The sequence below is a fragment of the Macrobrachium nipponense genome, chromosome 3 (assembly GCF_015104395.2).
Source record: "Macrobrachium nipponense isolate FS-2020 chromosome 3, ASM1510439v2, whole genome shotgun sequence".
NCBI classification, from domain to species: domain Eukaryota; kingdom Metazoa; phylum Arthropoda; class Malacostraca; order Decapoda; family Palaemonidae; genus Macrobrachium; species Macrobrachium nipponense.
This window is the reverse complement of record NC_087202.1, coordinates 71,802,513-71,816,816: the sequence shown is the minus strand read 5'-3', so window position 1 is coordinate 71,816,816 and position 14,304 is coordinate 71,802,513. Positions and strand designations below refer to the sequence as shown.

The following is a 14,304-nucleotide window of genomic DNA, read 5'->3' as shown; positions in this document are numbered from 1 at the left end:
CGGAAAACGAAGCGAACCTGTCATCATGCACCGAGGGATTTTGGGTCTTGGCCACGAATTCTGGGACAAATTCGAAGGACACTGTCTTCCAACCCCTGGTGTGCTTCACCTCATAACTTAGACAGTGGAGCTCTCCCACCCTTTTGGAAGATGTCAAAGCCAAAAGGAAAGCTGTCTTGAGCGTTAGGTTCCTGTCAAATGAGCGACGCAAGGGCTCGTATGGACTCTTAGTTAAGCTATTAAGCACCAAGGAAACATCCCACGTTGGAGGCTTGAGCGCTCTAGGAGAACTCGACTGCTCAAATCCCTTAAGTAGCAGGGAAAGTTCCCAGTAAGAGGAGATGTTGATACCCTTCAGGCGTAACACCAAACTCAGTGCTGGCCTGTAGCCTCTAATAGCAGACACGGACAAACGTTTCTCGTCTCTGAGGAAGGTTAAAAAGTCTGCTATTCACTGAATAGAGGTCGCGAGTGGAGAAAAACCCCGTTTACGACACCAATCACGGTAGATCGCCCATTTGCCTTGGTAAACTGCAGAGGTTGACTTCCTAAGACTGCTGGACATGTGCCTAGCTGATTTCTGAGAAAAGCCTCTCTCTCGGAGGAGATAGTTGATAGCCTTCAACCGTGAAGAGACAGGGATTCTACCGACTGGTGGAACCTTTCTGCATGGGGCTGACACAGGAGATGCCGCCAAGGGGGAATCTCCCTCGGAATCTCCGACAACGACGACAGCAGATCTGGAAACCATTCCGCCTGAGGCCACAGAGGGGCTACCAAAGTCACTCTGAGACCCTGTGAACTCATCAGCCTGTTCAGAACCTGACAGATCAAACAAAACGGAGGGAAGATTGTCCCAGGGATGCTGGAATGCGTCTTCTGCAAATGCTAAGGGATCTGGGATCACTGAACAGAACACCTCCAGCTTCCTGTTGTAGCGTGTCGCAAAAAAGTCCAGCATGGGTCTCCCCCAAATCTGGAAAAGCTTGTCTGCCACCACTTGATGAAGGGACCACTCTGTGCCTAGGATCTGATCCCGGCGACTGAGTTTGTCTGCTATCACGTTCCATTTCCCTAGGATATACCTGGTTGAGAGCTCTACCGAATTGCTGATTGCCCACTGGTGAAGCTCGACGGTCAAGGCATGAAGTTGCTGAGAAACCAGGCCTCCCTGTTTGTTCACGTAGGCTACCATCTTGGTGTTGTCCGACATGAGAACGACAGAGTGACCCTACACATGCCCCAGTATCAGACTGGATAACCTTTATTAAGCCTTTAATATTCAAGCTGGCAAACAGTTTGGACATCAGTACCAACTACAAACAAACTGAGAAATATAAAAAGTGAAGCTCATTCATGGATGATGTCATCTCAAAAAGAAAGAGTTAAAGAAGTTGTATTAACAAGACTATGTATAGGCCATACTAGATTTCACAAGGTCATTTGATGTCAAATCCACATTGTCCCAATAAACTGTAGTAGTTGATAAACACCAATGACTGTCCAACACTTATTAGATGTTGTCCAATTTGGAATATTAGATAATTGTCCAATTTGGAACCATCAAAGACGCTTATATTTTCGAAACCCAAGCAAAGATTTCTTATGTAATAGGATCATCATGTTCCCAAGTAAAACTGGGTTTCATACATTCAACTTACCTGTCAGATATATACATAGCTATCGACTCCGTCGTCCCCGACAGAAATCCAAATTTCGCGGCACTCGCTACAGGTAGGTCAGGTGATCTACCGCCCTGCTCTGGGTGGCAGGACTAGGAACCATTCCCGTTTTCTAATCAGATTCTCTCTGTCGCGGGTGGTATCAACATTGTTGTTACTTCCTCCTGACTGGAATTCTTTTTTCACAACGCTTTTGATCATCTTTCGTCTGATTTTTGGTGACGTACTTGGATCGTTGTTTGGCATTCGCTATCATGGACTGTTTTTTGGACTTGGCTTTGGATTTTCGTGAATATGTCTGACTCTAGTGTTAGTTTCAGAGTGTGTGTGAATGAGGGCTGTAAGGTGAGGATTCCGAAAGCTTCGGTAGATCCTCACACTGCATGCAGTGGTTGTAGAATGGTTGAATGCTTGATTGAGAATACGTGTAACGAGTAAGAAACTGAGTGCGCAAGAATGGAAGAATCTAACTTCCTACTTGAAGAAGTTAGAGAAAGATAGAGAGAGGAAGGCGGCTTACAAAAGCCGGAAAATGTCTAGATCTCGTGAACTTTTATCTAGTTCTGTAGCTTCTTCTTCTGATAACTATGCCCATTCTATTTCAGCCCATTCACAAGTTGTTAATCCCTCTGATTCGGCCTCAGAAATGGCAGAATTCAGAGCTTCCCTTCAGAAAATGCAGGAAAAAATGGCAGCATTGGAAGGTAAGAGAAGTGAATGTGGTTTCTCAAGTGATTTTAGTGTCCCCAGTGTGGTGGGGGGGGGCGTCTGGTCGTCTCTGCGACGCTCCCAGGCCTAGACCTCTTCCAAGCTCCCTGGCCCAGAGGAGAAGGAAAGTCGAAAGGCTTAAGGGGGTTGTGGAGAATCCCCAACAATCAGGCGTCCCTTCGGCAGAATCTATTACATCTCAGACTGCCAGGGACAGCTATAGGAAAAGCGTCCTACGAGAGTACTTTTCGTCATCTAGTTCGCCTTCTCCGAGAAGAGGATGGAAGGAGTCGATGCTTTCCCGTCCGCTTAAGAGGAATTGGAAAGAACCTGAGCTTAATTCTAGTCCCAAGCGCTTCTCTGAAGAAGATGCGCCTTCGGTAATAAAGAAGGCTAGAAAGGAGTTAGATCCTTGGACTGTAAGAGATCCTCGAGCGCCTTCCAGATCTCCCTCTCCTGATTCGAATGAGTCCTCGACCAGGAAAATTTTGATGAATATGCAGGAGCAATTAGCGTCTTTGGTAGGAGTACTTTCTAAAGAGCCTACTCGTAAGAAGGATGATAGGCTTCCGATTAAGAGATCCAAATACCGATCTCCTGTCAGGCGCAACGAACCTTCCAGGGGAGGTGTCACACAGGCGACCATCTCTGGGGGAAGCGGAGCGTTAGGCAGGAGAGAAGTGGAAAAGGAAGTAACTCCTGCCAAGCGTCTGGCGCCAGCTAGGAGCCAGGCGCCAAGTAGGCGCAAAGAGCCTGAGTTTCCTGTAGATTGTTCAAGGACTGGAACTTCATCCAGGCAACAAGATACAACTGGAGAAGAGGGAACTCCTGATAGGAGTAAAGCGCCTGCTAAGCGCAATATACTTGCCAAACGAAATGCACCTTCCATGTGCGATACTCCTACCAAACTCCAGGAGTATTCGGAACTAGATGCGCCTTCCAAAGGTCAGGAGTATTCGGAAAGAGATACGCTTGCCAGGCGCCAGGAGTACTCTGATCTCGATACTCCTCCCAGGCGCCAGGAGTATTCTGAACTTAATACTCCTACCAGGCGCCAGGAGTATTCGGAGCGCGATGCGCCTACCAGATGCCAGGAGTATTCTGAACTTAATACTCCTACCAGGCGCCAGGAGTATTCGGAGCACGATGCGCCTACCAGACGCCAGGAGTATTCGAAGCGTGTTGCGCCTGCCAGGCGCCAGGAGTATTCCAAACACGATACTCCTACCAGGCGCCAGGAGTATTCTCAGCGAGATACTCCTGCTAAACGCCAGGCGCATTCTCCTCATGAAGAGCTTGATATCCGACAGGAGTCTTCCAGGCGTAAAACGTTTATGCACGACTCGCCTAATGATAGACGTAGAGAGAGAGTTACTCTTATTCCCTCTCCTAATAGAAGTGCTTCTTCTGCGGAAAGGAAGAGATCAAGGGAGGAGACAGATGAGAGAAGGGAGCCTTCTCCTTCCGAGCCTATTAATTTAGAAGACGTCTCGGAGGACGAAATCACTAACAAAGAAGGACTTTCAAATTATAAAGTTCTTTCTTCTCTTAGAAGAATATGGAGATGCCTTGACTCCAGCCGCTCCTCCTTCTCCGCGCTCTCTTTTTTCAAGCACGAAAGCGCACAAGTCTTCATCTTTCCTGAAAATGAAGCCAGCCATATCTATGAAAAGGGCCCTACAATCTCTTGACTCCTGGATCAAGACAAAGAAGGACTTAGGAAGGACAGTCTTTTGCATGCCTCCCGCTAAACTAACGGGTAGGAGAGGCATATGGTACGAAACTGGAGAGAATATGGGATTGTCTCTGCCCGTGTCAGCTGAGTCAGACTTCTCGAGTCTCGTAGACTCCTCGAGGAGACACGCCTTAAATTCGGCTAAAGCAACATGGGGTCTTTCGGAAATGGACCATCTCCTCAAGGGACTTTTCCACACTTTAGAAGTATTTAACTTCCTGGATTGGTCCCTTGGGGTTATTGCTAAGAAGTCCCATGAAAAGGAACAACTAAACCCCGAAACCTTACATAGCATCCTTACATGCATTGATAAGGCTGTTCAAGATGGATCGGCGGAAGTATGCTCCCTCTTTGGTGCGGGAATACTAAAGAAGAGGGCGGTTCATAGTGCTTTTCTCACTAAGGCCGTCTCTCCTTCGCAGAGATCCGCTTTATTGTTTGCGCCTCTCTCAGAACATTTATTTCCTTCTCAGTTGGTGAGACACATTGCTCATTCACTAACTGAGAAGGCCACTCAAGATCTTCTAAGACAATCCTCAAGGAAGAATAGACCTGTGGCCAGTGAGGAAAAGAAAGCCACTAGGCCAGCTCAGCAACAGCAGCCCTTTCGAGGAGGCCCTCAGGCTAGATCCATCGCCAGTAGGAAGACAACGGAGAGAAGGGGAAGATCTTCCTTCCGTCCCTTTAAGAAGAGAAAATGAGAAATCTTTCCTCCAGACACCTGTAGGAGCCAGGTTACAGTTCTTTGCGGGAGCATGGGAAGACATAGGATCCGATCCTTGGTCGATGTCAATAATCAGGAAGGGTTATTATATCCCATTCAAGGACAGGCCCCCCTTGACAACATCACCGAGGGAACTGTCCGCCAGATACAGGGACCCTGTTCTGATGGATACTCTGTCAAATGGTGGAACAGATGTGGGACAAAAGAGCAATAGAACTGGTACTGGATCACAGCTCCCCAGGGTTTTACAATCGCTTGTTTCTCATAGCGAAAGCCTCGGGGGGATGGAGACCAGTACTGGATGTAAGTTCGCTGAACAAATTCGTAGAACAACAGAAGTTCAGCATGGAAACGTCTGCCTCAGTACTTGCAGCACTCCGTCAAGGAGATTGGATGGCGTCCCTAGATCTTCAAGACGCATATTTCCACGTCCCGATTCACCATTTGTCGAGGAAGTACCTTCGTTTCATGTTCGAGGAAAGGATCTATCAGTTCAGGGCCCTGTGTTTCGGCCTATCTACGGCTCCCCAAGTCTTTACAGACTTGAAAAATGTGTCAAAACACCTACACATGAAAGAGATAAACGTCTCCCTATACCTGGACGATGGCTCATCAGGGCCAGGTCTCGAAAGCAGTGTTTGGAGGATCTGTCAACAATCCTGGAATTGACGAAGGTATTAGGATTAATCGTGAACCTCGAGAAATCTCAGATGGTCCCCAGCCAGAACGTAGTCTATCTGGGGATTCAGATGGATTCTCGGGGTTTTCGAGTATTTCCTTCTCAAGAGAGAATAAGGAAAGGCTGTTCCACAGTATTGAACTTCTTAGAGAAAGAGCGTACTTCAGCGAGGGAATGGTTGAGCCTTCTGGGGACCCTTTCCTCGCTCGAACAGTTCTTTCCTCTAGGAAGACTACATCTCCGTCCGCTTCAGTTCTTCCTGAGAAGCAGTTGGAGTTGGAAGACAGGACAGCTCTCGAACACGTTTCCAATCCCATCGGAAATAAAAGATCAATTAAGGTGGTGGTTGACCCCCTTAGAAGAAAACAAAGGAGTATCCTTGGAAGTACGGAACCCAAACCTGACATTGTTCTCAGACGCGTCGGAGACAGGTTGGGGTGCGACCTTAGGATCCAAAGAAGTGTCAGGCACCTGGTCGGAAGAGCAGGTGTCATGGCACATAAATTGCAAGGAGCTATTTGCAATTCACCTTGCGCTAAAGAGCTTCGAGAACATAGTCAGAGACAAAGTGATACAGATAAACTCCGACAATACGACCGCTCTGGCTTATGTCAAAAAACAAGGAGGAACTCACTCTCTCGCCCTATACGAACTAGCAAGAGATCTGCTGATTTAGGCGAATCAAAGGAACGTGGTTCTCCTAACAAGATTTGTCCAAGGGGAGAGGAACGTGAGAGCGGACAGACTGAGCAGGAGGTTCCAGGTCCTTCCTACAGAATGGACCCTCCACTCGGAAGTCTGTCAGAGCCTTTGGTATCTTTGGGGGAAACCGCAGGTAGATCTATTCGCCACGTTTCTCTCCAAAAGGATAGATACATTTTGCGCCCTAGTAGAAGATCCCAGGGCTTATGCAATAGACGCCCTCCTCCTGGAATGGTCAGGGCTAGATGTGTATGCTTTTCCCCCATTCAAGATACTGGGGGAAGTAGTCAGAAAGTTTGTGGCCTCGAAGGGAACCAAGATGACTCTGATAGCCCCATATTGGCCATCCCGAATTTGGTTCACGGAGGTAATGGAGTGGACAGTGGACTTCCCCAGATCTCTTCCAAACAGGATAGATCTGCTCAAACAACCCCACTTCGAGAGGTACCATCAAAATCTACCCGCTCTTGCTCTGACTGCCTTTCGACTATCGAAAGACTTGTCAGAGCGAGAGGGTTTTCTCGCAAGGCGGCAAGTGCAATTGCCAGAGCCCGCAGATCATCTACTAGGCGAGTGTACCAATCGAAGTGGGAAGTTTTCAGAAACTGGTGCAGGTCGAAGAAGCTGTCCTCTTCCAATACCTCTGTAACCGAAATTGCGGATTTCCTTCTTTTCCTGAGGGAAAAGTCGCATCTCTCTGTACCAACTATTAAGGGGTACAGAAGTATGCTTTCAGCAGTCTTCAGAAAGATTTGACGAATGATAAAGATTTGCACGATCTCATTCGCTCCTTTGAAACATCGAAGTCAGTAGAACCTAGGGTTCCAAGCTGGAACTTGGATGTGGTCCTGAAATTTCTGTCCTCCGAGAAGTTCGAACCACCTCATACGGCTTCATTCCGGGATATCACTAGAAAGTGTATATTTCTGCTATCTCTTGCTACGGCTAAAAGGGTCAGCGAGTTGCACGCCCTTGAGTCACGAGTTGGCTTCAAAGAAGATTCTGCGATTTGTTCATTCCAGACTCTCTTTCTTGCCAAAAATGAGAACCCTTCGAATCCCTGGCCCAGGAGCTTCGAGGTAAAAGGACTTACTAGCCTAGTGGGCAGAGAAATAGAAAGATCACTTTGTCCAGTTAGAGCACTGAAATTCTATCTGGACAGAAAGAAGCAGTTGGGAGGTTCACAACATGGTCTATGGTGCTCGGTGAAGGACCCCAAGAGACCTATGTCTAAAAATGCTTTGGCCTTCTTTGTTAGAAGTGTCATTACCGAGGCTCATAAGAACTGGCCAGATGACTCTTTTAATCTATTAAGAGTAAGAGCTCATGAGGTAAGGGCAATCGCGACGTCTATTGCATTCCATAGGAATATGTCACTTAAAAATATTTTGGATGCAACCTATTGGAGATGCAACTCAGTATTTGCATCTCATTACTTAAAAGATGTGCGAGTTACGTATGAGAAATGTTTTTCTCTAGGTCCGTTTGTGTCAGCACAGACGGTTCTGGGTAAAGGAGAGAGCACCGATCCTTAAATATGTGTACGTAACCCTCTTGTCGGATGTGTTCTTGTATTTCCTGTGCATGGGAGTGTCAGATGCCGCACTGGCGGCCTTCACTTCTCTTCATTAGGAAATCGAGTGACAACTGACTTTTAGAGGGGTACAAATTTTTTTTTTTGAATTTTGTATGTGTGATTATTGAGTTTTTGGTTGTTTGCTAAGAGTTTGGGGATGACTCTTGGCAATCTTAGAACTAACACGGGTTAGGATCGGGTGATCGGGATCGGTTGTGTGCTCCTTAAAGAAGGCGTGTTGTCATATAAGCGGATTAGCACCCATTGACAAATGCCAGTTAGGCTCTGCCGAGTAAGTGGATGAGACCCCATCGACAGACCCACAAGAACTCTTGGCCGCAGATCACTATCTCGCTAAGGCTCTTGAGGTGAAGCAGACTCCTGGGCAGTAGCCACGAAGTCTTCCACCTAATAAGGTAGGAACCAAGGTCTATTAATACCTACAACATATGTTGTTTACCTGTCTAGTCAGTAAGTTAGCTGTCTCTTGCCCTCCACCAAAGGGTGTCAATCAGCTATGTATATATCTGACAGGTAAGTTGAATGTATGAAAATGATATTGTTATGATACAATAAAGTTTCATACATACTTACCTGGCAGATATATACGATTGAAGACCCACCCAGCCTCCCCGCAGGAGACAGGTGGAAGAGAGAATCTGATTAGAAAACGGGAATGGTTCCTAGTCCTGCCACCCACAGAGCAGGGCGTAGATCACCTGACCTACCTGTAGCGAGTGCCGCGAAATTTGAATTTCTGTCGGGGATGACGGAGTCGATAGCTATGTATATATCTGCCAGGTAAGTATGTTTGAAACTTTATTGTATCATAACAATATCATTTTCTAAATAAATTCTAATTCCCCCCCCCCCCCCTTCCCCGGATTAATTCCTGGAAACCAGCCCGAGAAGAGCCATTGTTAGACTCAGGGGTCTGGATAAACTAATCCTTTATAATAATAAGTGGTTTTTTTTTATATTTTCCAATAATTTGCCGTTCTAAAAAGACAAGGTAAATTTTATATTTTCCAATAATTTGCCTTCCTAAAAAGACTGAAGATGTAATTACTGTTTTGACAGTGAATGTGGAAAATAGTAAATAAAACAAGGTAACTTTGAAGGTAAATTTTAGAAAATTATTGTGTAGTAATTACTGTTAGAAAATTATTGTAGTAATTACTGTTTTGACTATAAATGTGGAAAATAAGTAAAACAAGGGAACTTTAGAGAAAGCTGTATTAAGTTTATTAACTATATGCTTATCAGCAGCTATAAAGTAATCATATTGTGGATTCAGCACGTACTGTGCAGGTGGGTAGGTCTTAAGTGTTGGGTAGATATAGATTTGACTCTCATTTAAAATGAGTGATATATATACTATATATTGTTGTGAGAAAGTCAATAACATAATCAATACATGCTGTCAAACTGTAAACAATATAAAAAATTGCAAATTCAAGTAAAAGTATATACTATTTCTAATACAGTTTCAAGACATCACATCTTCAGTGGGAATTTTTCCCACACTGTAGGATGACATGAAGTCTTGAAACAGTGTGAAATATACAGTCTAACTGAAATTTGTTAGTTTTTTATTTTCATAATTAAGCGATTATAGTGTTTATCTTGATCTAAATTTTAACCTCCTTTACAGTTAACTTTTTTGAAGGCAGAATTGATATTTTTGAGTAATTATAGAATTTTTGATATTTTAGGTTAAGATTTTATTATTGTACTAAATTATTGTCCTGAAACTGTACCTCAAAATAATGTGTTCCTTATATTTTAGAAAAAAAATTCTCCATCTGCTTTGAAGAAACATGGTAATAATATTTTCCATTTATTTATTTTCAGCACAATACTATTGAGGCTGTGTTGGAACGGGGAGAGAAATTAGATGACTTAGTTAGTAAGTCAGAAATGCTAAGTATGCAGTCTAAAACTTTCTATAAGACTGCTCGTAAAACAAATTCATGTTGCACCTTTGGATAACAGGTCGTACAATATGTGTTTTGGAATGGACCTGAATATACTGTAAAATTAGCTGAAAGGGAAAAAGTATCATCGTCTTGTATTTGCCTATGGTATATAATACAAAGAAATCTCCATAAATAATGAAGAATTTGTGTTGGCCCTTGTGAATAAGGTAGTTTTTTATGTGTAGTACTGAAAAGCCCAAGTGTTATGATTTTTGTAATTACCTCATTTGCATAAGAAAAAAATTAAGTGTAAAGTAGATATATTAATTTTACATATCAGCATAACACGAGACTTGTTAAAATTAGGGCTACAGTGAGCTATTTTGACTCTGACCTTGAAAAATATTTTCCTCTATTAGGAGTCATCTCAGAATTGTTTTATTAACAGGACATGATAAGGCAAAAACATTAAAATTTTTATGAACAAAATTGTTAATACAGCTCCATTTAATCTGTATCTGTTTTAGAAGTCGGTCTGTTAATTTGTAAGTAGGTATATTTATTATCATCAGTCTGAAGGAGTTGATATTAGTATTGGTGGGATGAATTAAGATGCATTTAGTACAGAGAGCAAGTTAGACACTTAAAAAATGTTTGGAGACACAGCTTGATGGCCAATTAATTTGTGGTATGGTATATGGTACTGTTTCCAGGTGAAAATATTTTCTATTTTTTGACGTTTTTGAATAATTTCTTGTGATTGCATCTTATTTTTAAGTTTTGTTATTTATATACTGCACATGTGAATTGCAAGTTGTAATAGGGGTAAATTTTTCAGAGGAAAATAGCAATCATTATCTTTAGCATTTAAGAATTCAAGGCCCCAAAACAGTTACAGTTGTATCCAAAAGTTACAGAGATTGAGGAAGCTGAAATTGAAATCCTGTAACTTAGGCTAGTGTTCATACTTGAAAAAGTCTATACATAATTAGTCTAAAATGCTTGATGACAAATATTTTTTGCTTATTGATGTATACACATTAAATGTCTTAACAAGTATTTGCATATTTTAAGAAGTGCTTATGCACTTCCTGAAATGTAAGAGAGGCCATGCGGAGACATTTTAAAATATGCATCATACATACTATTTCAGTATGTTTTTTTAAATATTTTCTTTGGAAGTAAATTGTTCAATAGTATTTACAAAGTACCATACCTCACAGAAAAACCACTGAATATTTAATTTTTCAAAGTTTTTTTCATATTTTTATGGATGAAAACACTGATGGACAAGAGTAACCAAACCTCTTCATATTGGTTCATGGAAACTGATAATATAAAGCATGGAAGAGTCTTGTCGGCTCATATGCAGTAGTCACAGTATTTTTCTTAGCCTTATAAGATTAAAATTTGGAGAAAAAGTTTCAGCCATGTACAGGAAGTGAATTTCCTGTGCATTACTGTAGAAATAAATGCAACATATTGGTGGTATGCATTCTTTAAGGTGCTAATCATTCATACCTACTGTTTGTTCTTTAAAATGTTATTTAGAAAGTGTGGTTCCATTTTATATACCTTGTTTATGAACTCAACAGATATGAGAAGTGAATTGGTATCCTAATTCTAACTTGAAAATACAGATATATTACTATATTGACTTCCACTATTTGAGAAAAGAAATTACCCAAAAACGATAAGTACGTACTCTTTATTTTGAAAGCCACATATTTCACCCACATTTTTGTTCAATAGTAGGAGCTTATTAATGATTTGCATATCTAAAGCTAGTCATTTGATAAGCAAGATGTTAAAATGTATATTTTTATGTATTATAAAACAATTTCATTAATGTTGGCAGTGGCAGGTCATTTCATTTTACTGGCTTTCCATTTTGTGTTGTTTAAATGCCCCTTTATATGTCTTATATCCTATTTGAAGGTAATCATTCCAACCATTTGTATACATACTACACTGCTTTCCTGAAGTCCCAGATGTGACTCTATTAGGTAAAGTCACACCATGCTTTTTTTTTTCTTTTGATTAAGTTAAAACTGGTCAGTGTTAGAGAAACTTTCCTTGTGTATTGTGGAATTATGAAGTCAGATCTAACCGAATGACCTCAACAGGGCTTCCAAATTAGAGAACATTATTTTAATTTTGTTTATTCTGCTCTTGATATGTACTGTTTATTACTTTTTGGAAATGAATTAATTTAACATGCTGTTTTGTGTTTTCCCCTTGTTATGTGTTTAGAAAATTTTTGAATTACTGAAGATTTCAATTTTACTCCAGACCCTGTTATTATCGGTTAGATTTTTGTTGTCTCTCACTGTTCTCTGCTTTTTAGGATAGTATGTTTGAAATGGAACAAAAATTCTGTCATATTTTTAGGATACTCATGGGAATATCATTATTTTGAATGGTTGATTACTTTGCTAGCTTAGCAGTCAGCCACACATTTTTGTACTTGTTATCCATGACTGAGTATTATGTAAATTCTAAATTGTAGAGCGGAATGTGGTCATTTAGTACTATATGTTGATATGCTCAAAAACTTCTTTGATATTTTAAGTGCAATGATTCGTCAAGGTGTTCTTTATTTTATAGAACTGGCATCCTTGTTGAAATTTGTTTTTTTCTTTCTGGTTTCCATACAGTATGCATGTTAATCGGTGGTTATAAAGATGCCTTTTATGTTCATCCCTCTTAATTTTATTTGTACTTTTTTCATCTTTATTAAGTGACAGAAAAATAGCTTTTATAATTGTCTTCTCAGTATCTGTTTGCATGGAAGGACTATAGTATATATATACATCTTCCTTTAAATAATTAATTTCTTTATAATTGTCTTTTCACAAAAATGAAAGAATTTTTTCCCCCAGAAAACTAAATTACCCTTTGTTTGTGTATGGCATCTTAACACCCCCAGTCTTTTTAGGTTATTGTACCAAAATACTTTCCAAAAGTTGTCATGGTACTTATAATTCTGTGGTCAAGAAGACTATAAGTCTTGAACTGTGTCAGTTGAACATTGTATTGCATTATTGCTATTATTTTACAGTATGCTTGACACATCCCTTGTCAAAGCTGGCTTTAATATCTATTCAAGCTAGTAAGATTTTGTTTTATTAAGCATATGCTATTTTTGAATAAATTGCATGAGAATATATTATTTTATTTGAAAAATATCTCCCTGAAGATTGCATTCATAAGAATGTCATTGCTCTATTACTACCACAAATTCTGACACCTATATTGTTACAGTATTATGCTACTACTACAACAACAGTTTAAGTGTGTTTGTGTTCCAACCAGAAACTCGTTTTTTATTTTACTTTAGATAAATATCTTCACACATATATACTGTACATGTATATTCAGCCAAGTTTTAAAAGGGGTTTATAATTTTTTTAAAGGTAAATTTATAGAAATTAAGGTATAACATGTACAGTGTTATATCTTATTAATTTACTCTTGAAAGCAGGGCAACCGTCATTTTAAACATATTCTGTTTACAACCTGAAAACAACATACTAGCTCAACCATTTTGCATGAATGTGTTGCTTCTTCGCATGCTACAAATTACTTTCTAGTGGAATTATGGCCAAACTTCTTGGCACTGAGGTAGGTGAATTTCTCGATAATGTATGATAGTTGTAATTCTCTGCATTATTACCATAAAAACCTTGACATTCATTTGAACCTAAATATCTTACTGGTTCCGTTTACAGGAATAAACAGACCCTGTATCATAAGTCTTAGAAGCATAGAATTACATGTTAATAATGTTGCTTGTGTTGTTACTGTACTTTGTACATGGTATACCAGATAGTATTTGCTGTATGTGAAATGAATCTTATATCCTTGCCACCCTGTGAGGTATACATTAGTATTGGCCCATATATTTACTTTAAAAAAATGTAACAATGACTGCAATGGTTAGCCCTCAAGTGTTAGGTAAGTGAAATATTCAGTAGTAAAATACAAATTTATAAAACTTGGGACTTAACACTAAATTATAAATCTTGACAGATATACCATATTACTCAGTTATCATATTAATTGCCATCTGATGAGAAGCAAGATGAAATCACATTTGAAAATTATTGATTGTTCGAACACTACACATCTAGAATTTGTACAGTATGGTTAAGTCTAACAATGCAGAAAGTCATAGTTTACTTTGGTTGCTTTTTTTAAACTTTTTTTTACTTAAAATTATTAGTAAAATGAACATATAAGAGTGATAAATATATATATATATATATATGTATGTATATATATATATATATATATAGATATATTATATATTATATATATATATATATATATATATATATATAATACACAGGCAGTCCCTGGGTTACGACAGGGGTCCCGTACTTGAGACGCGTCGTAAGCCGAAAATCGTCGTAAGTCGGAACATCGTCAAAAATCCTAAGAAAATCTTACTTTTAATGCTTTGGGTGCATTGAAAACTGTAAACTGGATACTTATGGCATTTTTCATTAAAAACACCTTCAAATATTAATTATTTTGAATTTTTGGTGTCATATTTCATTTGCCAGATGAGAATTGT

At 40.2% G+C, this 14,304-nt stretch overlaps 1 protein-coding gene across 3 annotated transcripts in view; it reads left to right on the top strand.

Annotated features, from left to right (window-relative positions):
• LOC135221804 (synaptobrevin homolog YKT6-like) overlaps window positions 1-12,890 on the top strand; it is a 47,964-nt gene extending 35,074 nt beyond the window's left edge. For all 3 annotated transcript variants that reach the window (XM_064259677.1, XM_064259675.1, XM_064259676.1), the window contains one exon: window positions 9,661-12,890. In XM_064259677.1, the coding sequence (XP_064115747.1) occupies window positions 9,661-9,798 (138 nt within the window). In that variant the 3' untranslated portion in view covers window positions 9,799-12,890. The remainder of the gene's footprint in view (window positions 1-9,660) is intronic.
• The last annotated feature ends 1,414 nt before the right edge of the window (window positions 12,891-14,304 follow it).